This window comes from Eptatretus burgeri, chromosome 7 (assembly GCF_056783735.1).
Source record: "Eptatretus burgeri isolate ZD-2024b chromosome 7, Ebu_testis_v1, whole genome shotgun sequence".
NCBI lineage: Eukaryota > Metazoa > Chordata > Myxini > Myxiniformes > Myxinidae > Eptatretus > Eptatretus burgeri.
The window spans coordinates 24495985-24523104 of NC_140967.1; the positions used below are offsets into that span (position 1 = coordinate 24495985).

General features: G+C 44.1%; 1 protein-coding gene across 2 annotated transcripts in view; it reads right to left on the reverse strand.

Annotated features, from left to right (window-relative positions):
• LOC147022834 (ryanodine receptor 2-like) overlaps window positions 1-27120 on the reverse strand; it is a 717656-nt gene that overhangs the window by 254512 nt on the left and 436024 nt on the right. For both annotated transcript variants that reach the window (XM_085887705.1, XM_085887704.1), the window contains exons 62-66: window positions 18499-18620; window positions 9734-9783; window positions 9184-9244; window positions 7352-7590; window positions 2062-2143 (exon numbers count right to left, since the gene is read on the reverse strand). In XM_085887705.1, coding sequence (XP_085743831.1) covers window positions 2062-2143; window positions 7352-7590; window positions 9184-9244; window positions 9734-9783; window positions 18499-18620 — 554 coding nt within the window. The remainder of the gene's footprint in view (window positions 1-2061; window positions 2144-7351; window positions 7591-9183; window positions 9245-9733; window positions 9784-18498; window positions 18621-27120) is intronic.

Below are 27120 nucleotides of genomic sequence, written 5' to 3' on the forward strand. Positions count from 1 at the left end.
GTTATGTATATGTCCAATACGTTATTATACGCCCAAAAATTAAAAAAAATACATCAATACTTCAGCGTGTGCCAGCGTTTTAGATCAATTTTGATACGTTGCCATACGCTGGCTAAAATGTCAAGGTGTGACAGCGGCTTAAGCAGCAGCATGTGACAGGTGGAGAAAAATTTGACTCAGTAATTTAGAAAACTCGTTCATACAGCAAACAGCTTGGAAATTGGGTATTATCAAATATATTTTGCTTTAAAACTCACAAAGAGAAACATATAACCTTTGTAAAGCAAATGCAAAAACCAAATGCTTCAGAAACAGTCGCAAGGACAAAGCAAAAACTGATAAAACCTCCATAAGATACAGAATGAAACTTTGCCACCACAGCACCCATAACAGGCATGGCATGTTCACACACCTGTGGAGAGTCCCTACAGATCCTAATCTACCCATATGTATCAGGTCTGTGTGTGCTGCACACGTACCTCTACCTTGTAGCAATTGTCGACTGTACATCCTGATTGGGACAGGAACTGTACGGCAATTGACTGTAGGGCACTGGGTAAGTGGCTTAAGCACTCGAGCAAACACTCCAACGGAACACCTGGCTTGGCAAGCGATTACCAATTGCCGTCGATAAAACGATGCACCCGCAAACACTCAAGCAATGTCCAAATTGTACAAACACTTTTTTAGCGTCGGAACTGCTGCTGAGTTAGATTCTGGAGCTCACATTTTGTAATTCTGCTTAGTTTAAGGGATTCTCGAGGTTATGACATGGGCGGAAATGAAATAAAGTCACGATTGCTGGCATATCTGGGCGTGTATAAGCATTACAATGGACTCAGCGATTCATAGCCATGATGAACAGGCATTCGATAATATGAGTGAGGAAAGTGGGAAAAAAAACTTAATCGTTTAGAAATCATTGTGGCCTGTTCCAAGGCTCGGCATGATTGAGCAGGCCAAAAAACATGGCGGCTTCAGACCCCAGCGAGGTAACCCAGGAAATGCCTTAAGACCCCACATAGAGCAATGTGGCTGAGAATTGCCTGATAAAGGATATAATTAAATAAGGCTATTTATTATCTTTAAAAGGGGTGTTTCAATTAACCCAAACACCCAATTTTCAGTCATGCACTTCCTTGGAGTTCCCTTAGTATGCATGTAAAGTTTCAGGCTGCTAGGTTTCATGGCTTTGGAGTAATGGAGCTTGCGTACGCGCGCACGCACGCATACGCACACGCGCACACACGCACACTAGTATAGATGCATAATTGGCTACTGATTTATTGTGAATAATGTTTTACTTGCTTTACACACTTGTCATGATTTTCTATCAGATTAACAAAAAATAAACAGAAACTCCAGCTTTTAATAAAACTAGTGCGTGCCCGTACGTGCGTGGCCGTACGTGCAAAAGAAAAAAAGAAACTTTCAAACTGCGTGCCAGAAACAACAACCACACAGGCCGTTCCTTCGCTCTCGAAAATGACGACTGGATTGGGGCATTGTGTTTATCTATAAATGCGCATAAGAAATCGAGAAATTATTAGAATACAGTAAGTCATCACTATCCAGAAGTCCGTACGTTGTAACCCGTAATGGGGAACGCGGCTGAGGATCTCTTCCCCAACGGCCACGCCTACACAGCAACGTGTCCTGTCATTGGTAACTAAATGAGGCCCTTTTCCCATCGGCCACGCCTATGCAGCAACGTGTCCTGTCATTGGTTTGGTAAATAAATGGCCATAACTTGGGAATCACTTGTCTGATTAATATCAAACCTTGAAAAGGCACATCCTCAGGTCCCCAGCAATATACCTGGCAAGTTTCAATGAGATCGGACCCGTGGTTGTCGAGAAACAGAAGTCACACACACACACACACACACACACACACACACACACACACACACACACACACACACACACACACACACACACACACACATGCACGCACGCACGCACGCACGCACGCACGCACGCACGCACGCACGCACGCACGCACGCACGCACACACACACACACAATGCTGGAATTATAGATCGATGAATACGCAGCATACCTTTCAACATAGATGCTCTTTCCTGTGCCAATAATGTAAAGACTTGTGAGAATTCGATAACACGACACCTGCACGTCTTCCACTGCGCAGGGTGAAAAAAAACTTAATTAAATTGGAATGAACATATAATCAGCAACTTAAACAGATAAAACAAGTGATATGACGTGCATTATGGCTAAATGGCAGCCGAATAACAGCATAACACGCAATAAATAAAATGTATGCAGGACTTCTGCTTTGACATACATCCTTAGTATGCCGAATCCTGGCATCACAAGGATACTGCTTGAGTGGTCCAAAGAAATAGGCCATCAGCCATGGCTCAGAAAGTGCTTGAAAATCAAGTTTCGTTCCACTCATCGGGGAGTCGACAAAACCTTGATAATATGACAGTATATATCCGTATACACACGTATGCAAAAGTTCTCCACTCAAATAGCTGCAGTTGTGTATTTTCATCTTGAAAATCGATGCATTCACCACGTTTCTCATTTGAACTCGGATCACCTGTGGATCACGTGTGGACCACGTGACGCCTCGACAGCCAATAGATCGGCTGACATCGTATAGAAATTACGTCAGACTGTCACGTGACCAGCTCGGTTGTCCAAGGTGGAAGCTTCCTGCAGGGAGGAAATCACCGGCAGCTGATTGGCGATTTTTGATGAATATGGCGTGAGGACGCTCCCCCGTGTATTATTCACCAGGACAATGGAGCGAACGAAGAAGTCAAACGTTTTACGTCTGTAAGATGGGATAAATGGAGAGAAAGTGTCAACAAACGGCTCGTCTTAGACTGTCACGAACGACGTTTAGCCAGAGTGCCGGAGTAAAGATTTCAAGTTACCCCCGGGGGTTGCTTGAAATCGATTTCATCCTACTCCCTTCGATTTCAGATTACCCCCCTCAAAACATTTATTTATGTTGTTTATTTACAAAAAATAGTAATTTCATTGATATTGAAAACTAATGAGGGAAAAACTATTGACCACGTGACCGCCTTCAAAGAGTTTGCAATGAATTTTGATTTTATTATGAATGATTTTATTTTAATATTGTTATTAATTGAAATCAGTATTTCTCATACAGTTATAGTTTTTGCCACATTTTAATGAAATCCTTCTTCGATATAGTTGATCCAAATAGACATACTGGTATATCTTTTAAACCAACTCGGACTTTTCTTACAATTATGGAAACAAGGGAATAAAATCGATGTATAAGAAAGGCAATGAAAACAGCTTATTTTTAATTCACAATTTCGTTGTGGTCGTGGTGGTCGTATGGTAGCTCTCATTTCTTGAAGCACGACTGTGTCGCTGATGCAGTGCCCCTCGACCAGTATACACACTGGAACTGGTACTCATTTCACCGACCTCAGAAGGATGACAGGCTGAGTGCATTGCCTGGTGTTGGCTCAGTGGTTAGGGTGGTGGCTTGGGATCCTCGGGTCCTGAGTAGTGGTTAGGGTGGTAGCTTGGGATCCTCGGGTCCTGAGTTCGAGCCCGTCGGCCACTGAATTAATACACCGGGGGGTTGACTCAGCCTGTCATCCTTCTGAGGTCGGTGAAATGAGTACCAGTTCCAGTGTGTGTATTGGTAAAGGGGCACTGCATCAGCGACATAGTCGTGCTGCAAGAAATGAGAGCTACCCCCGGCAGCTAAGCTGCCATACGACCACCACCACCACAACAAAATTGTGAATTAAAAATAAGCTGTTTTCATTAACTTTCTTATACATCGATTTTATTCCCTTGTTTCCATAATTGTAAGAAAAGTCCGAGTTGGTTTAAAAGATAAACCAGTATGTCTATTTGGATCAACTATATCGAAGAAGGATTTCATAAAAAATGTGGCAAAAACTATAACTGTATGAGAAATATTGATTTCAATTAATAACAATATTAAAATAAAATCATTCATAATGAAATCAAAATTCATTGCAAACTCTTTGAAGGCGGTCACGTGGTCAATAGTTTTTCCCTCAGTAGTTTTCAATATCAATTAAATGACTATTTTTTGTAAATAAACAACATAAATAAATGTTTTGAGGGGGGTAATCTGAAATCGTAGGGGGAAGGATGAAATCGATTTCAAGCAACTCCGGGGGTGACTTGAAATCTTTACTCCGGCACTCTCGGCTAAACGTCGTTCGTGACAGTCTAACACGAGCCGTTTGTTGACACTTTCTCTCCATTTATCCCATCTTACAGACGTAAAACGTTTGACTTCTTCGTTCGCTCCATTGTCCTGGTGAATAATACACGGGGGAGCGTCCTCACGCCATATTCATCAAAAATCGCCGATCAGCTGCCGGTGATTTCCTCCCTGCAGGAAGCTTCCACCTTGGACAACCTAGCTGGTCACGTGACAGTCTGACGTAATTTCTATACGATGTCAGCCGATCTATTGGCTGTCGAGGCGTCACGTGGCCCACACGTGATCCGAGTTCAAATGAGGAACGCGGCGTATGCATCAATTTTCAAGATGAAAATACACAATAACTGCAGCTATTTGAGTGGAGAACTTTTGCATACGTATGTATTTCGACATACACTATCATATTATCAAGGTTTTGTCTACTCCCCGATGAGTGGAACGAAATTACACGATACAGCTTACAGCTGATGGCCTAAAAGGGATACAATACGGTCACTTAACCAGGTCACATAGGTCACATCTTGTGGATGGTTCAGCACTGCTCATCCGAACTGCATTGTGATCAATGCCTAACCCACACGTGAAGAATGTACATACATATATATATATATATATATATATATATATATATATATATATATATATATATATATATATATATATATATATATATATATATATATATATATATATATATATATATATACATATACACATGCATACGAGGTGTGTTCAAAAAGTATCCAACCTTAATTTTTCATGCCTAAACAAATGAAGCGAGGGAGGCGTGGTTTGGTGCACGTATGTAGGCGATCCTAATCCGTATGCGTGAATATTTTCCCGCCTGCAGGAGCTGTCAGTCGCCGACAGACCGCCGATGAGTGAGAAAGTGTGAGCGCTGTTGGATTTTCGTTTTTGACAAAATTGCGGAAAAACTTGAACAACGCTACTGCATCAAATTTTGTGTAAAGCTTGGCGATTCCCAAGTGGAAACGATCCGCAAGATTCAACAGGCCTTCGGGAACGAAGCAATGGGCACCACACAGATAAAAGAGTGGTACAACCGCTTCAAAGATGGTCACACATCAGTGGAAAGTGAAGCACGTTCTGGTAGGCCCTCAACATCCCGAAATGAGATCGTCATTGACCAAGTGAGGACCCTGCTGATGCAGGATCGTCGAATCACGATCAGAGAACTTGCAGACGAGGCGGGCGTCAGCATTGTATCCGTTCATTCCATTGTGACTGAGGATTTGGGCTTCAGGAGAATCTCAGCGAAGTTCGTGCCAAAGCTGCTAACGATCGAGCAGAAGCAACTCCGTTTGGAGACCGCACAGGACATGCTGAACAGTGATCCCAACTTCTTCAACACAGTAATCACTGGCGATGAGACCTGGGTTTATGGGTACGACCCAGAAACCAAGTTCCAGTCATCACAATGGAAGCATCCAACATCCCTGAGGCCAAAAAAGCAAGGAAGATCCGCAGCAATGTCAAAGTCATGCTGACCGTCTTCTTTGACTCCAGTGGTGTGGTTCATCACGAGTACGCACCACACGGCACAACCATCACCAAAGAGTACTACCAAGAGGTACTGCGTCGCCTTCATGACGCTGTGCAATGCAAACGGCCGGACCTGTGGGCAGCGGTCAATTGGCAGCTCCAACACGATAACGCACCCGCCCATTCTACACATTTGATACAGTTTCCTGGCCAAACACAACGCACCTGTGCTTCGTCAGGCTCCCTACTCTCCCGACATGACTCCGTGTGACTTCTGGCTTTTCCCCAAGCTGAAAATGCCCCTGAAAGGGACCGGATTTCAGTCCAGAGAAGACATCATGCGGAATGCGACGGACCAGCTGCGCGCCATCCCAAAAGAGGCGTTCCAGCGCTGCTTCCGACAGTGGCAGAACCGTTGGGAGAAGTGTGTGGCAGCCCAAGGGGACTACTTTGAAGGAGATTTGTGTAAGTTTGTTGTATCTGGATACGAGTATTTTTTATGAACAAAGGTCAGATACTTTTTCAACACACCTTGTATGTATATATATATATATATATATATATATATATATATATATATATATATATATATATATATATATATATATATATATATATATATATAAATATAAGACCCACCCACATCTCTCATCTGTGAATGGAGGGAATAGCCAATCAGCTCTCACCGAATCGACTACACCCAGGTGGCTCGGATTATATAAATGATTCATTCCTCCCACACTCCTCGAGCTGAAGAAGCTGCATAAAGCAACCCAATAAGACTTACACAAGTTAAGTGCAATGCTGTTTCGAACCCTTTCCAGAGTTCCTCAACAACTATAAAGACGTTCACACATAGAACACGCAAGAGAATCCCAATGCTATCCACCCCCTGATCTACCGGACCGGTTTCATCACTTTCTTGGCGAATCATCAGCGATTGTGGACAGCAATGCACACCAATTTGGGGATGGTTAAGCACTGCTCATCCAAACTGTATTGTGATAAAATGTCTAACCCACACGTGATGTTCCAAAGCTTGTTAATGACATTCAAAAAATTGCGGTTGCTACCCAAAATAGATATTTGCTTTCTTTTTAGAAACTACACACACAAGTCCGATGAAACTTGACCACCGCCTTCATCACCCGTGATGTACTAAAGTTTGTTCACGTTGTTTCAAAAATCGGGGTCGAAGGATATTTATGGGCGGGGGTGGATTGCCCACTAAAATAGGTATTTACGATAACATTTGTTCAGCGGTATATTTTGCTCATTTCGTCGCACATTGACTTCCTCCGTAGTATCATTATTCTATTAGGTGAGCACCCCAGGGTGTTGCCACTATTCTTTTTATTGTTTTCATGTGCGATTATATTCACGCATGCACTTATTATCCACATTGTACTGTATACTTCATTCAACAGTGTGTACCTCCCTTCACTCTGCGAAAATTACATGAACACAAATGCTTTTTCAAGTGTTTTTACCAAGGGCAGCCACCGAATTGTCATTGAAAATTGGGTTGTGCTCTTTTACTGAAATTGGAAACAGAATGATCACATTAATTAGAAGAAAAAAAAAATGTTCAAAGGGAAAAGCATCAAACACTGAAACATGGACTCACACATAAGGTCCACTCCAAAATGGTTGTGCCCGATGTGCTCAAACAGAGATGAGAGGATTGGAAGCAGAGCAACAGTGGTGTAGTTTATGGTCTGCACCATGCCTTTTTGCTGAGGTTGCAGATGTGTGAACCTGCCATGTTTCAAGTTCTCAATGGTCTTTTCAAGATCTTCTGCAGCATTTGCAAAGAATTCTCTCAATGCCAGCTTAATGCTCTCAGGACCAACCTTCATGACTGTTCTGAAGATGGGATGCAAAAATAAGATTTCATTTTCTTGCACTTAAAAAAAATAAATGCAGAAACATTACTTTATTTATTACAAATCAACAAGCGTGTGTACAAATGTAGGGCATTGAGAATGACATTAATATTCAGTGCAACCTGTCTTTATTACTGTCTGCATGTTCCGTCACTATCTGCATTTTAATTCCCTTTTGCAGACACAACTTTCAGATTCCCCAAAATTATACTCAAAATGAATGACAATAATTGGGAAAGAATTTAAGAATGAAGTATTGTGAGGGGCATTCACATTTTCTTCTAAATGATATGCAATAGTCCAAGAAATGCCACCTCATTATTTTTTACAATACAAGTACAGATAACTTGCAAGGAAATTTAACTATATTTTGAAGAAAAAACGTTCACATCACTTCCGTCTATTGTATCTCATTCCCAGAATATTTTGAAGAGGAATTTTTTTTGCATACAATGTCGAGGCTCGTGGAGCAGATAGAACATAGAATGGATCAGGATGTAACGTAATAAAAGGAACATGAGAAAGAGAGGGGTGAAACACCAGCAGCAGGGTTGATGGACAATATAGAAGGAGACTTGGACAAATAATGGTGTGGGGAGGAAGGAGAAGTAAGGAAGGACACAAGGGGTTGACAAGATGGAAATAGAAGCAGACTCGAAGAGAGGAAAAACTGGGAATTTGGAAAGAGGTGGGCTTGGGGTGGGTGTTAACGGGGGTCAAAAATATATTGGTTTCTGATGGGGGATGATCTGAGATGGTGATGAACAGCTGTTTTGAAGACCTGTGTCTTGTATTTCCACATATTCCAAAGGCCGTTGGACAGAAAAGACATTATCCACAGCTCACTTGGATACGAAAGTGTAACTTTGATCCTGTCTGAGTGAGCATCTCGCTTGTGATTCATCTTGAGCTTGAGAGGCTGAGATATAACTTTATATTGACCATGCAAAAACCTTTCATCAAGGAGGACACACTCGCATGTGTAGGGATAAAAAAACAACAATAAAGTTATTGATGTAAAGTGCAACTCCACATCAGGATGGGGTGTAGGCCTATCAAGCTGGAGACAATAGCCAGGGAGAGACAATAAGGAGTCAGGGATGTCCTGTGGAAGGAAAGATTCTGTTAAACAGATGATGTCCAGTTTATCAGCAGTGTGCTGGATTGAGAGATCTGTCAGTTTAGAGCAAAGGCCTCGGATGTTTGAGGTCCACACAGTGAGAGACAGTCGGGTACAGGATGTGGAAAGGCAGTAGAGGATCTAGGAGAGTGGATGGGGGAAACTGGGAGTGGGCGGGGCAGGGTGGGGGTGGAGGGCAGCTGGGATTGAGCTGAGCAGGGAGGGAGCTGGGACTGTTTTGAATGGCTGTTAAAGTATTCTCACTTTATGGCAAATGAAATTTTGTGACAAAAATTTTAAATGACATCATGGTGGACCCTTAGCAGAATAAGCAATGATCTTTCTTCATACTTTGGCCTACTAGTCATGTAATTGCAGGATAACAAGAGTGGGTATGTGAGAGTATGCAGAAGGGAAACTGATGGAGAGTTATCCAGGATATATAAGATATACCTTGCATCCAGAGTGCGAGCCAAGATGTGCAAGCAGTTGACAATAGAAGAAGCATCATTACCTATTAAGAGAGGAGAAATGATGTGAAGAGAAAATTATTCAGGTTTATTTTAATCAGAACGCGATCTCGATCAAAACGTTTGGCTTCAGAGAAACAAACAGGTATTAAAAATTTTCACACACATGCAAAGATTCAAACTATGCAGGATATAAACTTAAAGGCCTTCATTGTATGGCTTGGATGAGTTAAATAATGAGAGGATATTAATGATTGAGATGTGGCTAAGGCAATCAATTGCTGTCGAACATCATGCAAAAAGCCAAGGAATCGATTAAACTATCCATGCAGCTGCATGATTGCATGCAGAATCATGTCCAAATAATGTAAACCCAATAAGATCTGAACTTACACCACCCGATTTATATCATGGTGAACATATATTGATTTCAGGTTAAAGTTTATGAGGAAGTTGTTGATTTCTCTGTGCCCTAAATGTGTTGGCTCAGCATTCCACCACAGCAAACTCAAATACTGCTGGTGAGATCTTACCAAAGAGTGAAATCCTACGCCTTACAAGCACTCCGAGTTTGCAGAAAAGGCTGGAGGTTGGAAAGCACAGAAGAAGAAACAACAGCAAAAGAAGGTAAAAGGATTGATAGGATTAGAATAAAGGACTAAAATTAATAAAAAGCAAAAATATTAAGATGACAACAAGATCACTCAGCCTATTGAACAAAACTGGGTTGACATGTTTATTAAACTTTGCATGCAAGACCACTTTTAGAACACTATTAGTGGTCTTGTAAATTACGATTTATTTATTTTGGACCCTTCTATTTCTCACCCTTTCTTCTCATCTTTGTCGACATATTACAAATATAGTTTTTCCAAAAGTAATTTGCAAAGAAAGAACGATCCAAGTGAAATCATAATGTTTCCACGGACATACAGAGAGATAATTCTCAGGATAATGTTCAATTGCTTTGATGCCCAAAGGAATTAATTAACCTCAAATACTTATCAATAATTAAGATATCACTCTTTGATATCTCTACATATTTATATTTCAAAAAAATCTATTTGGTGTATATCTCTAAATCTATCTACATTTCTACATTTATCTATATCTCGACACATATCTCCACCCAAACATCTACATCTCTCCATCATCTGGGTCACAATGACTCTTGTTATAATTTATTGAAATTGTATGTGTTGCTTACTCTACCACGAAGTCAAGGATGTGCACTGCTTCATTATAAAGCAGGAATAAAAATAATAGTGATAACAACAATAACTAGAAGGGCACTTGGAAGAGCGCATACCTTTGCCCAGATCCGGATTTAAACCAAAATTGAATCAATTCGTCCTTGTTGCACACCCAACCTGTCGACCAAGTTTCGACCGAATCCATCTACAACCTTTTGAGAAACCGTGCTACATATAATTTTGGCCTGATCACTCAATGGTGAAGAATCACTTCAAAAATCTTCGTATCTAGATCTGGATATTCACACTAAAATCTAATCAATTAGTCTGTATCAAATACCCAACCTGCCCACCAAATTTCATCCGAATCCATCCACAACTTTTTGAGATATTGTACACAGAAACAAACAAACATACAAACAAGAAGACATTGTGCAGAGCACGATACTAATGAAATCTCTAAAACAAATTATTGAGTAAAAATTGTTGGTGGTTAAATTCAGTGACTTGATACGCAAATCTTCTTCAAATTCAAGTCAATTGGATGAAAATTGAGGATTTTAGAAATCTCACTGAAGTTATTGACCTTTGGCATATTGTGACCCTTTGGCCAATGTTGAACTCAAAAATAATTGGTGGTTGAAATCCTCTTCAAATTTCAATTCAATCAGATGAAAATTGAGTATTTTAGCAATTTCACCTAAGTTGTTGACCTTTGACCTATGATGACCTTTTAACTTATGATTACCTCAAAAATAATGGGTGGTTGAATTCAGTAACCTGACATGCAAATCCTCTTCAAATTTCAAGTAAATCAGATGAAAATTGAGGATTTTAGAAATTTGACAAAGTTGTTGACCTTTGGCTTATGTTGACCTTTTGACCAAAAAATCAATAGGCTTCTTGCTTATGACCTACTCTACCATTTGGTGAAATTTCGTGAAGATCCGTTTAAAATTGTGACTTGTAGGTGATTGAAATACAGACAGACAGACAAACAAAGACAGAATAACACACGTGACCAACCAATGTACTTGAAAAATCTTCGATTTTCACAAGTAACAAACAGACAAACGAAGAAACAGACAGGGGTGAAAATATAACCTCCGTCCCCCTTCGGTGGGCAGAGGTAACAATAATGGTTCATAGTTGCATTACAAGGAATGTCAATGAATGAAGAGGCCATTAGGCCCATCAAACCTGCACTTTTAGGGATGGAAACCAGCTCATGCCTGTCAACGGTTGTACGTTCACGCTGCATCCATTTAAAATGCTGATAATCAAGCAAGGAAGCAGCATGCCCCAGTTTTTAAGTCTTTGGTATCATCGACTGGGATTATGACCTGCCGAACTCTCAGACATAGAACGGACGCTCAGACCATGATGCCATCAAGTCGTGTTCAAAATTACTGCACCATCAAGTCGATCTTCTACCACAACATCTCAATTTGCCCAAATACTGTGATGGCTGTCTTGGTTTCAGAATCAAGAGAATATGCTGAAGCATTTGAAGTGTTGCTTTTGTGTACTGTCAGACCCCGCTATTCGTCGGGGAGATGTTCCTGGAAAATGCCGCGAATGTTGAATCCGCAAATATCAGCACATTATTTCAATGGAAAAAAGGGGGATAGGTTCCAGGTGGTTCGTGACTGAAAAGGAAAAATCAAAAATCCAGTGAAAAACCACAAATATGGTCACAATAAATAATAAATACGCCCGCAATTTTTTTTCCGAAAACGCAACTAATATGCCTGTGAAAATGCAAAAAAAAAAAAAAAATCCCGCAATGGTATCCAATGTTCCTTGTGAGACAAAATTCTTCTCCGCCCTCCAGTGAGTTCCAAGACATCCACCGGCAGCATCAAAGACAGTTGTCTTGAAAGCCCTCCACAACTCTTCAGGATCCCCCAAAGCACCCAGACCCCCCAAAATCTACACTCAGCCTGTTCACCAAATCCTCAGCTAACCTCTCATCCTTGAACTTGCAAACATCCAGCCAAGGCTGGGATGGTACCATTCTCTAGGATTTAAGCTGTAACTTCAGAGTTGCTACAACAATCCTGTGGTCAGTATTGAGTAACTGAGCACTCCAGTAGACCCTGCAGTTCTGGATCATCCTCCAGCCTCAATCAACGAGCACATGGTCAATCTCCTTTGCCACACCGCCAGCGTTGGAATACCAAGTCGAGCGATGAGCCTGTAGGTGATGAAACCAAGGACCAGCCACCCTAAGTCCATGACTTCTTGGAAAGTCAAGGAACTTAGATTTATTCTGGTTCACAGTTCCAGACCCATGGGGACCAACACATGTCTCATAACCATCCCTATCAGCTCCAGTCGATGCATTGAAATTCCCCAAGATTAGAAAACCTTTTGTTTGAAGTAATTTATTGAAATTGTATGTGTTGCTTACTCTACCACGAAGTCAAGGATGTACACTGCTTCATTATAAAGCAGTAATAAAAATAATAGTAATAACAACAATAACAACAATGAACGGCAACTGGCTTTGGAGGCCAGCTTGGAAATATGGCTTTCGCAGAAAAGATCATAGCAGATACTGAGGCCCAAAAGCTTGAATGAAGGGACTTCTTCAATAGGATTGTTGAAAAAGAAGATGGGGGGAGGGGGTTCCAGATGGTCATTTCAGAGAGACAGAGTGAGAGTGTGAGATTTGTCATGATTGAAAGATATGTTCCAAGTGTTGAACCAGCTTATGATTTTATTCAGATCTGCAGAGAGTGAAGAGGCTGCTGCATGCCCATCTGGGGGATTACAGATGGAACGGCAGAGGGTGGAGTCATCAGCAAAGATGATGCAACGAGATAATCTTGCTTGGGGCACTGATCAAACACAGTCTTGAGCATGGCATCAAATGCGTCCTTCACAGTGAGATCACTCGCCTCAGTCAGAGCATATAATGAGACCAAAGAAATGATACCCAAGGAGTGACGAATCCTTCGACTGATAATACGCTTGTTGACCGGTGTTACCTCAATTATCATTGGAGTCAGCTTATTGAACACAGCCACAGCAACTCCTTGGGCATAGTAACCATCAGCGTGACCAGACCAATAGTAGGTGCAACCACCTGCCATGATCTCGCCGTAATTTGGTGTCCGAACCTCAGAGAGTGATGCAATACTGATGTCCAAACGCTTGAGTTCAGATGATAACAGAGACAGGTGATCATCCTCTCTTAGGGATAGGACATTCCAGGCACTCACCTGAAGGGACTGCCTCAGGTTAACCCAAGGAGACCACCATGTTGTGGACGACACCTCAGCACCAGCACGTAATCTGAACCGGGAAGGTTACCTCATATGGTTTCCCTCCTATCATCAAAGAATCGGGGTCCCGATAGCTTTGACTCAATCCCGTCATCCGGTGAGCTGCCCTGTGATGGGCAACTGCACAGGATGTAATCCCACAGAGTTTGTTTTCAGATTTTTTTGTGCTTTTAGTATGTTTTGTGGAATGAAGGGTTTTACGGTGGCCGGAGTGCAAATCCTGCCACCAACCTCCTAATAAAAAGTAACCCAACTGCAGGAGGACGTCCACAGACACAGTTGCCCACTAGATATGGATGGCCGTTGGCTCACAAGGAGCTCCTCTGCCATTTGACAGGTTTTGTTCTTCTTCCTGCTGGGTGTCCATATCCAAACACCCTCCTCACCAAGAAACTTGGTAGGGGAGACGGTTTAGTCGCTGACAACTCGACCATGGAACAGGTTAGTACAGGTTTACATGGTTCCTGCAGCAAGTCAGATCTAATCTGATCTGACTTGACAAAGAACATCGTAATTCTGAACAGTATAGTGAATTCAACATCATTACAGTGGGAGGTTGGCAGTTTAAATCCCGGCTGAGGCATACCAAAGACTTTATGAAACGCACTGCTTCCTTGATTTTAATAGCATTCAATAAGGATAGAGCATGGACAAAGAACCATATGTTGGCAACCAGAGTGAATGGTTTGATGGGTCTAATGGCCTCCTCCTGCGTTGAAATTCCTTATAAGGGATCACATGCTATTATAAAAGCACCTGGCTAGGCCAGAAATTTGACTGTAGGTGGTATGAATTTGGATTTTTGAACTGCCAACTTTCCAGACCTCTCAGGGTGTGCAGACGATAAATTTTCGATTCCTCGACTACTCCCGTGGGATGCCAACATCCACCAGGTTATGCTAATACACAGTACACCCAGATTAGCATCTATCCAATGGACAGTGCCCTTTGTGATGCAATGCCCTGCCTGCAAAACATTAATCTGACACTATGTAGTGATGCCAAAAATCAAACCAAGAAAAAATGGGTCAGTAGCACGTGCACCTCCCCTGGATCATTCTTTCGGACACACACGGACGGACACACACACACACACACACACACACACACACACACACACACACACACACACACACACACACACACACACACACACACACACACACACACACACACACACACACACACACACACAAGTTTTCCTCTTCCACAAGTTTAGACTTTAACATGTAAAACTTGAACGGCAATCTTCGACGTCGCGACGTCAAATGATATGCCTCCACCCACATTATTACATCATTAAACATACTTTTCCCAAGTTTGATTTAAATCCCTGAAACCAGATTCAAAACATTAAACAATTCTGGCTGCCAGACCATGCGTCCGATCACGTTGAAATTTAAAACATATTGTTGCGAATTCGTGCCCGCCGGCGTGTGAACGGCCACGTAACTCGAATCGTGGCACGTCGCCCACCGGACGGACAATTCAGTCGTGACCCTCTCGGAACAATGCCGGGAGCTAGTCACGGGTGGGGGTTTAACCTCACCACGATCGTGCCAATTGCCCACCCACGCAGGATAGGGTTGCTCGCCAAATTCGATCTACCTAAGTACCTGCACGAATGGTCGACCGGGCGATCGTACCACGCCACAGGCCGACTCCGGACACGAACCGCTTAAGCGGTCCGTTCCATGCTACAGTGATAACCGAGCGGTGTTATTGTCGGCCTTGATGGTTCAGATTAATTACCGGGATGTTGAACCCACTATGAACCCCTTACGTGATGCAAGATGGAGATTCAAATAGAGAAAAGACGAAGCGAAACGGGCACAGTTCAACAAGCAAGCATTTTATTCACACGCACACACAGACAAGCACGGAAGGCACGTATTTACAGCCATTCAATTATGCACAAAAAGCAAATGTAATACAACCGACTAACATGTACACACGGCAACACTTACACAGTTTTACTTTACAGGCGGTGCCAACACACATTTACACAAAAGCAAAAGAAAGAAGCCACCCTCACAGACAAGGAGGCAGACAGGCCCGAAGGCCAAATGTGCGCGGGACCTAGAGGAGTGGCCAGGTCCGCGAGACTGGGGAGGTCTTACCCGCATCCTCGTGACGCGTTGGCGGGCAAGCCACAAAATGTCCGGGCCGCTGTACCCCGACTCCGTGCCCCTTGGCGGGTTTCGTTGGCACCACGTTTGGGGTGGGGGAGGAACGGGGCCCCCTTTGCACTATCTCAGCGCGGGGGAAGGGGAAATTGTTGATGCTTGGGGGAGGGGAGTGGCTGGCTGAATTGGGTCCCGTGACGAGACGAGCGATCCCCCACACCGCAGCCTCGTCGCCGACTGCCGTCCTCCTGTCCTCGGACCCGAGCTCCCCTGCCCCGACCAGCCGCAGCTCCACCGCGCGCACTCGACTCAACTCCACCAACGGGACGCTCCTTGTCTCCAAAAGCAACTCCTCGACGACACTCTCCTGCCCTCTTCTCATTTCCACACTCTCCTCCCCTCTTCTCAGTTCCGCACTCTCCTCGTGAGTCGCCTTGCGCTCATTTTATAGCTCTCAGGAGGCGCCGATATGCAAATTCCCGGATCAGAACGCGATTGGAGGCGGGGCCACCCCGCCCCCCCCCCGGTCAGCCATTGGTCAGGCAAAAATGGGTGTGAACCTCCCCTGATCCTAAAATTTGCATATACGGACTTCACATACACGCGCTTGGAGGCGGGGCCAAGCTGCCTCGCGCTTGCCCATTGGACGGAGGAGAAGTGGGCGTGAAGCATTCCTGATCCGCGGATCGACGCGTGCGGCCTCCATGGCCGAACGGCTCCGGGAACACGACGTTTGGTGTTGACTGGTGGTGTTTGGGAATGGCCGTAGAAGCGATGATGTGGGATGAAGTTGTGAAGGTAAAGGCGAAGGTGGTGGTGTTTGCAAATGGTTGTAGAAGCGATGATGTGGTAGCGTAGGTGGTGGAGGTGGCGTCATTTTAGTGTGGTTGGCGCTGTGGTGGGGATGGCGTGGTTGGTGAGATGCTGTTTGTTTGAAATAAAAGATAGAACAAAAAAAATGGCTAACTCAAAGCGTCGCAGCCCGGATGGATCACATAAATTCCCTCTATACAACGGGTTTGGGCTAACTACACATGTACCTACGGAGATATCTCACCTGAGGGCCCTTTATGGTGTAATACGAATTTCCACAGCCGTAACAATATATTCCCCATGTCTACTAGATCATAATTGTGAGGTTTCATGTCAATTTATGAAGCAGATCAGGAGAAATAGTTTTTAAAATGATTTTTATTCAATTCAATAGGATTGCCAGACCATATGACCTCTTAATTATTTGTGAACAACTTGGTATCCCCAAGGCTTGGGGAACATGTGGGTGAAGTTTCCCTTCATTCTGTCAAGCCATTCTGGAGAAGAGGATTTTTAAAGGTTTATTCCTTCAAAAATGCATAGCTGACAAACCATGTGACGTATGACATCATAGGTGGAAAAATTTTGTTCCTCATGGATAGGCGATCATACCTGTAAAGTTTTGCCTCGATCTGTTTAGCCATTTCAGAGAAGAAGATTTTTGAAGGTTTTTATGTTTCAAAAAACCTAATATGGCTGCCGAACCATGTGACTGTTGACGACATTTACAAGGATTTGCAAGGACGTCATCAATTTTTTTCCCCGATACAATTTAGCCCAATATGACCCTCAAAAATGTTCCTACTGATCGGATAATGCATTCGACGTATGCAATTTGTCATACCAAAGTCACCTATGACATCATCAAAAAAAGAAAGCGCACTAATTTCCCATGGGGAGTACTTGACATGTGCCAAGTTTCAGTTTTTTTCCATGGAGTGGTTCAGAGGCAGAGGCCCAAATTTTTTTTCCCCATTTTTCCAACATGACTGCCACACCACGTGACCTATGACATCACAATTATCATCAAAAAATTATACTTGATTAGTCGCACCTGTGGTGAAAATTCCATGTCAATCGGATAAGCAGTTGCAGAGAAAACATAAATTTAGCATTTTTAGTATGTATGGATGTACAACCCTAAAACAAAATGCCTCAAGCAATTTTGTCAGTCGAGGCATAAAAATAACTAGAACGGGCACTCATAGAGCGCATACCTTCGCCGCCACTACTTTTTTTGTTCTTGGTATGAGTGTGGGGAACTGGTTTGATGCTAGTTTCATGCAAATCGTATAAGAATTGACCGAGTTATGCCGAAAACCGCATATTTTTCAAGGGCGTGACCCCCACCCCCCTGACATTTTACCCCAACCGGTGACATGTGTTATGACGTCATTGTGTCACAAGATTGGGCATTAAATTATGAACATTTTGGTGCTGGGTTCAGTAAAGCGGACAAGAATTGACCGCGTTATGACAAAAACCGCATATTTTTCAAGGTCGTGACCCCCCTGACCTTTGACCCCTATCCGGTAACAAGAGTATGGGCGTCATTGTGTCATATTGCATATCACAAGATGAGGCGTTGAATTCTGAACATTTTGGCGTTAGTTGCATGCAAATGGAATAAAAATTGACCGTGTTATCGTAAAAAGACAATTTTGACCTTTTCGTGACCTTGACCTTGACCTTTGACCCGAACGATCCCAAAATCTAATCGAATGCTTCCTGGCTAATAATCAATCATCCCACCAAATTTCATGCAATTCGGTTTAATACTTTTTGAGTTATACGAATCACAAGATTACAAATAAATAAATAAATACAGGCCGACCAAAACATAACCTTTCGCAGAATGCGAAGGTAATAACCTCACCTGGTGACCATCTCTTTCTCCTTATTCGAGGCAAGTCGTCCCCCACTCAGCAGGCTAGTTGGAGTTGCCAAAAAGTAATGCTGATGGTTGCGGAAATACTGTTCAGTGAGTGGAAGGACAACCTGGACATAGAATAGAAACCAAGAATGTAGAAGCACCAAACAAGTATTTATAGACAATTCACAAGGCAAGTATTTACAAGCACAGTGTCACAAAGAAAAGCAATTATCCTTCCTTCTTCTCCTTCTCTTCCTTTTATAAGGAGTGAGGTCTGATGGCAACAATCTTCTGCGCTGCCTTGACCACGATACTCTTCCACATCCCTCTGTCCTCAGCCAAGTCTCTCCACTCTCCAACCAACCGTACCTTACGGATATCCCTCCTCACACAATCGTACCATCTCAGTCATGGTGTCCCTCTTTTCCTCCAACCTTTCTCCATCAACCTCTCCGCTAACTTTGCCATTCTCTCTTCCCCCATCTGCACCAGGTGTCCAGCCCATCTCAGCCGGCATTTCACTAACCTTCTCGTCAAGCTCATATGCACATCAATCTCCTCCCTCAGTTCATCCATCCTCATTCTATCAACCCTCTTCACTCCCGCAATCCTCCTGGCCCAGTTGTTCTAAAAAAAACTGCAGCCTCTGTTGTTGTCTCTCTGTCAGTGCCACTGTCTCCAGGTCGTGAAGGTAGACCGGTGTTACAAATGACATCAGAACCTTCCCTTTTGATCTTATTGATATCCTTCTCTCTGCCATTGCTCCCTCCATCCTCTTCTCCTTCATGCATTCACACCCATCTGAATCCTCCTCCGCACTTCTGCCTCGGACTTACAATCCTGTTCCTCCCAGATACTCAAACCTATTTCCCTGTCTGATCTCCTTCCCCGTTAACCTGAAATTCATTCATTTTCTCTGCTGCCCGACCCACATCACCTCAGTCTTCTCCGTACTCATCTTCAGCCCATGCTTCCAAGTGCCCCCTTCCACTCCCCCAGTACTTCCTGCATCTCCCACCAACTCACCACAACAACAGCCAGATAATCCACAAACAACACCCTCCCCAAACTACCCCTCAAGCTCACTTTCCTGCATATCAGCTCCATCACCATGATAACCATGACTGGGCTGAGAGCACTTCCCTGCCTCAAAACAATGTTCATGCTCAACTCCTCAGACATTCCAGCACCAACCAAAACTCTTCCCTTCATTCCCTTGACAATCCCTTCCACCAACCTAATGTCTGATTTGGCACTCCCATTCACCTCAGTGTCGCCATCACTATCTCTCTTGGGAGAGTTGTATGCCTTCTTGTGGTCCACAAATCCCAATGCCATCTCCCCTTGCACCTACAACCTTTTCCACACCAGCTGTCTCAGCACGAACATCCTATCTGTCATCCCCCTACCCTTTCTAAATCCCTGCTGCTCTTCTACGATCTCCATCTCTACCCTCTTCTTTGTCCTCCCGTCTCGAATCCTCTCCAGCACCTTTGTTACATGACGAGGAGAGTAATGCCCCTGTATTTCGCCATATCTTGAACATCCCCGTTCCCCATCAAAATCTCCACTCAATTCCATATTGGCATAATTAACCCTGTCCTCCACTCTTCCGGAATTGTACCCTCTCTCATACATACATTCACCAGCCTCTTCCTCCAACTGACTCAGACTTCTTCCACTGCAATTATCATCTCTGTGCACACCTCATCAATGCCTGGTGCTCTTCCCTTCTTCAACCTCTTCTATGCCATCTGCACTTCCTCCTCTTTGATCTACAACAACTCCACTTCCCCTCTACATCACATGGTAGCTCCAGTTTGCTGTTGCCTCCTTCCCGGTTCAATAGCTCTGAAATATCTCTTAGCATGTAAATATCCCCTTAAACATCCTTATTAACTAAAGAGAGGACAGGCGCGCCTCACTTACTCCGGAAAGAGTAGAGAGAAAGAGAGAGCGAGAAAGTTTGGGGTTCTGGGTTGGCCCCTCGCTCACCCTATACAAGCAGGTAGGCTTGCATTGGTCCAAAGTGGAGTGTAGGGAAGGGAAGGGGAGGAAGGGAATGCGGTGCGTGTGTCGATGCAATGTCGAAAGAGGTGCAGCATATGGGAAAGAGGTGTAAGCTCTAGAGGAAAGAGTGTGAGGTGCATATCAGTTCTCTCCCAGCCGAGACAGAAGTTAATTGTTGATAGCTCTCCTTTTTATTTTTGTATACAATGTCGAGGCTCGTATAATAGCTAACACACAGAACATATAACAAAGGGAGCAGGAGACAAGAGGGGTGGGAGAGGGAAGCACAAAACAGGAGGGAGCAGACATCAGGAGATCTGTGAAAGGGAGAGGGATCGGGTGGGATACACGTGGTAAACATGATGGAAACCACAGGGACTTTCATGAAAGAAAGCATGGAATTTGAAGGAGGTGGTATGGAGTGGATTAACAGGGGTCCAAAAGATCATGGTTTTGGATAGGGGAAGACATGAGATGGTGGTGAACAGCTGTTTTGAAGACCTGGAGGGAAGAGTGGGGTGAGAGTTTGTTCCAGAGGCAGGAAAAAAGAGGAATGAAAGTGAAGGTGAGCAATAATTCTTGTTTTTGGTAGTTTCAACAGAAGGGGGTTGATGTCGGACCTTCAGCAACCTGCGGAAACATTAGGGGGGACAGCTCACAGACAGTGCGGGGTGGGGGGGAGGTGGGAGGGCGCGGCGAGGCTGGAGGAGATGGTAGAAGACAGAAAGACCACCAAACTGCCTTTGGTGAGAGAGTGAGAGAACAAAGACTCCGCTTCATCATGGGAGATACCAGCGATCCATAAAGCCTTGATTTCCACAGCGTAAAGCCGACAGAGGTGCGAAGCGGGAGCACCAGCCCAGAGGGGAGAGCAGTACTCCATCAGGCTGCAGATTAAAGCTTTGTATGTGGTCAGGAGCTCAGGTGTGTGAAGGAAGGACTTTGCACGACGGAGGATGCCCAGTCGGCAACTGGCTTTGGAGGCCAGCTTGGAAATATGACTTTCCCAGAAAAGATCATAGCAGATACTGAGGCCCAAAAGCTTGAATGAAGGGACTTCTTCAATAGGATTGTTGAAAAAGTAGATGAGGGGAGGGGGTTCCAGATGGTCATTTCAGAGAGACAGAGTGAGAGTGTGAGATTTGTCATGATTGAAAGATATGTTCCAAGTGTTGAACCAGCTTATGATTTTATTCAGATCTGCAGAGAGTGAAGAGGCTGCTGCATGCCGATCTGAGGGATTACAGATGGAACGGCAGAGGGTGGAGTCATCAGCAAAGATGATGCAAAGAAATAAAGAGGATTTTCCAGAGAGTCTGAGAGATCATTGATGAAAACCACAAAAAGCACAGGGCGGGCCCAGAACACTGCGTTGAGGAACTCCAGCCTGACGAGGAAGAAGACATGAGAGAGCAATTAATAGCCACGCTTTAACTGCGACAGGAGAGGAATTCCGCAAGCCATGAGTGGAGATTGCCTTGGGTTCCACAAAAAGAGAGTTTGGTGAGCAGTGCGGGATGCCAGACTATATCAAAAGTTTGCGGTATGTCAAGGGAGATGGCTCTGATCTCATGTCTGGCATTGAGAACCTGCATCCATTGTTGGGAAAGCAGAAGCAGCATGTCCAGGGTTGAGTGACCTGGTCTGAATCCAAATTAATGATTTGAAATCAAGCCATTGGTGAAGAGGAAGGATATAATGTTGGAAGTGATGATGGATTCCATGACCTTACTGATGATTGAGAGCAGGATGATGGGTCTGTAGTTGCAGGGATCTGTTTCTGCACCTTTTTTTTTAATGCAGAAGGGTAATTTTGCTGATTTCCAAGCAGATTACCTTGAGAAAATGAGAGGGTGAGTAGAACAGAGAGAGGGTGAGCAAGAGCAACAGAGTAGGTTAATGGGAACCATGGCCTGATGCCATCTGGACTGGTTGCAGAATCAAAGTCAAGATTTGACAACAAATTCTCCACCTTGTCGGGAGAAAAGGATACAGAATTATTGAACATCTGGGTGTGACTGGATAAGTTGGGGACAGAAAGTGATAGGTTTGGGACACAAGATTTAGAAGCAAACACAGAGTTTAGGCATTCAGCTTTTTCATGTGCAGTGTCAGCTGTGTGGCCATTTCAGGGAGGGAGGGGATGGAGGGGGAACATACACCAGAAACAGACTTAAGCAGACATCACCAAGATTTGGAGGAGGGAGACAGATTTGAGAGTTCAGACTTGAGATTAGAAAGACATTTTTTCCTGTCTCTCCTAAGGGTAGACACACTTGTTCTGAGCTTTGTGGAAAGAACTGAGATTGCCGTCAGTTAGATTTGCCTTCCCTGAAGTGAAGGCAAGTTGTTTCAAGACAACTGCCTCGCCACAAGCTTCAGGGCAGCATGGGCTCGAGGAAGTGTAGGACAACTGAAGACGAGATGGGATAAATCTGTGCATGAGAGAGAGCAAATTTCTTTAAAAGAATTCCCAGGATGAGTTGATGTCAGTGGAACTAGAGATGGGAGACCAGTCCAGAAGTTTGATGGCTACTTAAAGTCCCTGCCAGTCAGTCTGAGTGAAATGCCAGTCTCGACAGCGCTGAGGTGGTTCTCTAATAATGGCACTTTGATAAGCATATGGTCAGATGAACCGACTGGAGCAGAAGAACAACAGCAGATATTTGCAGGGAAATTGGTCAAAATCACATCCAGAAAAGATAAGATCTTGTTCCATTGGCTGAAATACAGGTCGGGAAGTTGACAGATTGTGTCGGTCCCAATGAATCGCAGAAGTCCGTTGCTGAAGTGCCTGCCATGAAAGGTGAGTATAGGTACCCACACACAGCTAACTGGCATGATGACAAATAAAGTCACCACATATGAGGAAGAGAGAGTTCGGATGCGAGGATAGAAGTTGATCCATGTTTTCAGCGAGCGAGATGTAAATGGAATCATTGTTTGGTGGATGGTACAACACATATAAGCATGAGGTGGTAGTGGAGAGGAAGCCGTAGCCAGAGGTATTCCGGGGGGTTTGGGGGAGTGAGGGCAGTGCATGAAGAGTGAGGAATAGAGTTTTTGATGACGAAAGCAACTTCGCTGCCAGAACGAGGCTCAGATCTGTCATAGCGTAGGAGGGAGTAAAGCAGGGAGATACGAGGGAGTCAGAGACGTCTTGAAAGAGGAAAGTTTCTTTTAAGCAGATTATGTCTGGTTTGTCATTTGCAACCTGTATGGAGAGATCTATCAGGTTGGAGCGAAGGCACTGGATGTTTGAGGTCCACACTGTTAAGGAAGAGGGAGGGGAGGAGGCTATATATATACAGGGGAGGGAAGGGTAGGATGAGGGAGGAGAGTGGGAGGTAGGAAGAGTTGTTGACATTGTGTAGGAGATTGCAGAAGAGCTAGGGGAGATAGCCAAATGGGGAGGAGGACAAAAGGCAAGGTGGTGATGGGATGAGGCACAGTGGGTAGTAATAAGAGAGGGTGCAGAGGCAGGTAGGAGATTGGAGGAGGTGGAGAAATGAGATTGAAGAGAGAGGGTGGGGGAAGGAGGCAGCTTTGTGGATGTGAGCGGGGGCAGATTTGAGAAGGGGGAGTGAGATGAAATTTGAAGGGGAGGAGCGAGGAGGGAGATTTGAGGGAGAAGAGTGAGAGAAGAGAATTGAGGAAGAAGGGGGAGGGGGGAGAACTGAGGGAGAAAGGTGTGGGGGCTTTTGAGAAAGGTGAGGGGGAAGCTTAGAAGGGGACGAGAGTGAAGTTTGCTTTGAAGAGGGAGGAGGTGGCTAATTTGAGAGGGAGAGGTGAGAGGGAAGCTTTGAAAAGAAGGGGTGATGATGAGAGCAGGCATGGGCATGGGGAGGAGGGAGAAGGGAGGGGTGGGCAGAGAGGAAGGATGAGCCTGGGTACTGGTGTGGTAAAGATGGGATTTGGGCAGGGGGAGAAACAAGATTTGAGAGGGTGGGAACAAGCAGAGGTGTGATGAGAGGAAAGAAAGAGCATATTCGAGATATTGAGGAGTTTACTGAATGAGAGAGTGAGATATTTGTTCTGTTGGAAATGAGCCCATAGATGTTTGAACACCATACAGTTCAGGATACCAGAGGAGGAGCTGTTAGTAAAGCAGAGGGCAGTGGAGAGGTGCTAAGAGAGGAGGTAGGATGGGATGCAAGATGGGCAGAGTAAGGAGGGGGTATAACAGGGGAGGAGTTATGAGGAGATATATTTAAGGAGGTGGGGTGAATTGGCACTGAAGTTGGACAGAAAGCACAATTGATGGAAGACAAACATGCATTGCAAAATGGGATTAAAAAAAAATGTTTAGGTCAGAGATCCATTTAAATACATTAAAGGAAGGATGGAATACAGGAGAGTTAAGAGAATGGAGAAAGAAAATGTTGTCACAGATGGAATTTTTAGACATGGGATGAAAGAATGGTGGAATTTAACTCAGGCTTTTGAGGAAGAAGAGGGCAGAAAGAGGAAGTTGAAACACTGTAAAAGACTGGATTTTTCTTTGTTTTGAAGATTAGGGAAGAGGGGAACAGAATAAAGGAAAAGCTTGAAGAAGAGATCTGAAGGTGTATGGTGAATACCTTCACGATCAAAGTGGAATTTGCAAAGGTGGATTGCCCAAGAAGAGAAGGAAGGGGAAGAGGAGGTAGATGGAGTCACGTTATTACGGGAGGTATAAGGTGAGAAGGGAAAATATTTATTTTGTATTTAAAAAATATATATTTTAAGACTTCAAACAGATGGTAGAGTTGGGAGGAATTGGAAGAGTGGTGGGCGGGATTGTGTGATTGTGTGGTGGAAATAAAAAAAATATAACACACCCTGATATCCTGCTTTGCTTGTAGCATACAAGGCCGCCTACATACCTGGCTTTTTGACTTCTTGCACTTATGCAGTCAACAAGCTGCTATCAATGGAACACTTGCCTTCCTCTCTCAGTGGAAGCTGAATGCAACATAGCTTTCAATCTTGCAAAATCTCAGCCGAGAGGTAAGCATGCTTGCTTCTGAATTGTCTAGCCTGGGTTTGAATCTCGGCCCAGTTACAAACTGTCATCCTCGTGTCTTGTAGGCAGGATGAGGGATCAATGCGTGTGCCACCCCTGAGATAGACATCAAACTTGGAGTCCCATCTGCCAGCATTAGTTGGTGGATGTTAAAGATCACACAATGTCCTTTGGGAAGAGTCTGTGAGCTATCGCTACCACAAGGCAGTGTTTCGGCCAAGGCAAAAATTCTGCAGGTAGAACAATAGTATATGAGTACTCTCATACACTATAGTTGGTTGCAGGTCCTACTACAGTAGTCTACAAAGAATTACGACAGAAAAGGAATGCTGTTTTTGCCTGGGAGGGCCCCATCTTATTCCTAATCTTCATCAATGATCTCAATCCTCTTAATCTCTTTGCTGATGACTCCACACTCTGCCGTGACATCTCATCCTCCTACAAACAGGCAGCAGCTTCTTCCCTCTCCTCAGACCTTGATAAAATCACAAACTGGTCAAACACTTGGAATATCTCTTTCAATCCTGAGAAATCTCACACATTCACTCTTTCTCTCTGAAAGGCCAATACCGCAAATCGTTCCATATACTTTTTCAACAACCCTCTCACAGAGGTTCAGTCACTCAAACTCTTGGGTCTCACTCTCAGCCATGATCCCTCTTGGGTAAGCCACATTTCAAAATTGGCCTCCAAAGCCAGATGCTGACTGGGTATCCTCCATTGTGCAAAATCATTATTGGCACACCTGAGCTCCTATCCTCCTACAAGGCTTTCATCCGCAGCTCGATGGAGTACTGCTCTCCCCTCTGGGCTGGCTCCCTTGCCTCACATCTTCCTCAACTTGACGCCATGGAAACCAAGGCTTTCAAGATCATTGGAACCTCTCGTGATGAAGCAGAGCCTGCTGGCCTATTACTTCGCCATCGCTGACAGGTCCGTGGCCGATCTGTCTTCTTCGGCCTCATTTCTGGACTTGCATCCTCTGCCCTCTCCGTGCTTTGTCCCCCCCCCCTTCCAAGGTATCTGCAGGACGCATATGGTCCAACAGCAACCTCCTCCTCGTAAAAGTGCCCAAATCCAAAACCACTGCTCACCTCCACTCATTTATTCCTCTTTTTTCTCACCTGTGGAACCACATAACATACTCTATATTCAATTTCATTCTTACCTGCAGGTCTTCAAAAATCATGATATATTCTGCACCCATTAAACCACCCTCCAAACTCCCACCGTTCACCAAAAATTGCTTATGTATCCATATTATCCACCATTTGCTTTCTCCCTTACCCCTCATCATTACCTGTATCCCTCATTTGTCTGTCTTTGTCTACTTTCTCCCTCTGACATACTGTTGGCATGTTCCCTTTGTTATGTTGTGTCCTGATTTTTTCTGTGTCAGAACTCTTCCACAAGCCGAGAGCATGTATAAAAAAAAACCCTGCACAAATTCCTAATTCCTACAATAACTTATTGAGGGTGGTGCAGCCCTGCCCTCAGCCAATTATGCTACTTGCAGCCTTGTACTGCATACGAAAGAAGAAGAAGAAGAAGAAGAAGAAGAAGAAGAAGAAGAAGAAGAAGAAGAAGAAGAAGAAGACGAAGAAGAAGAA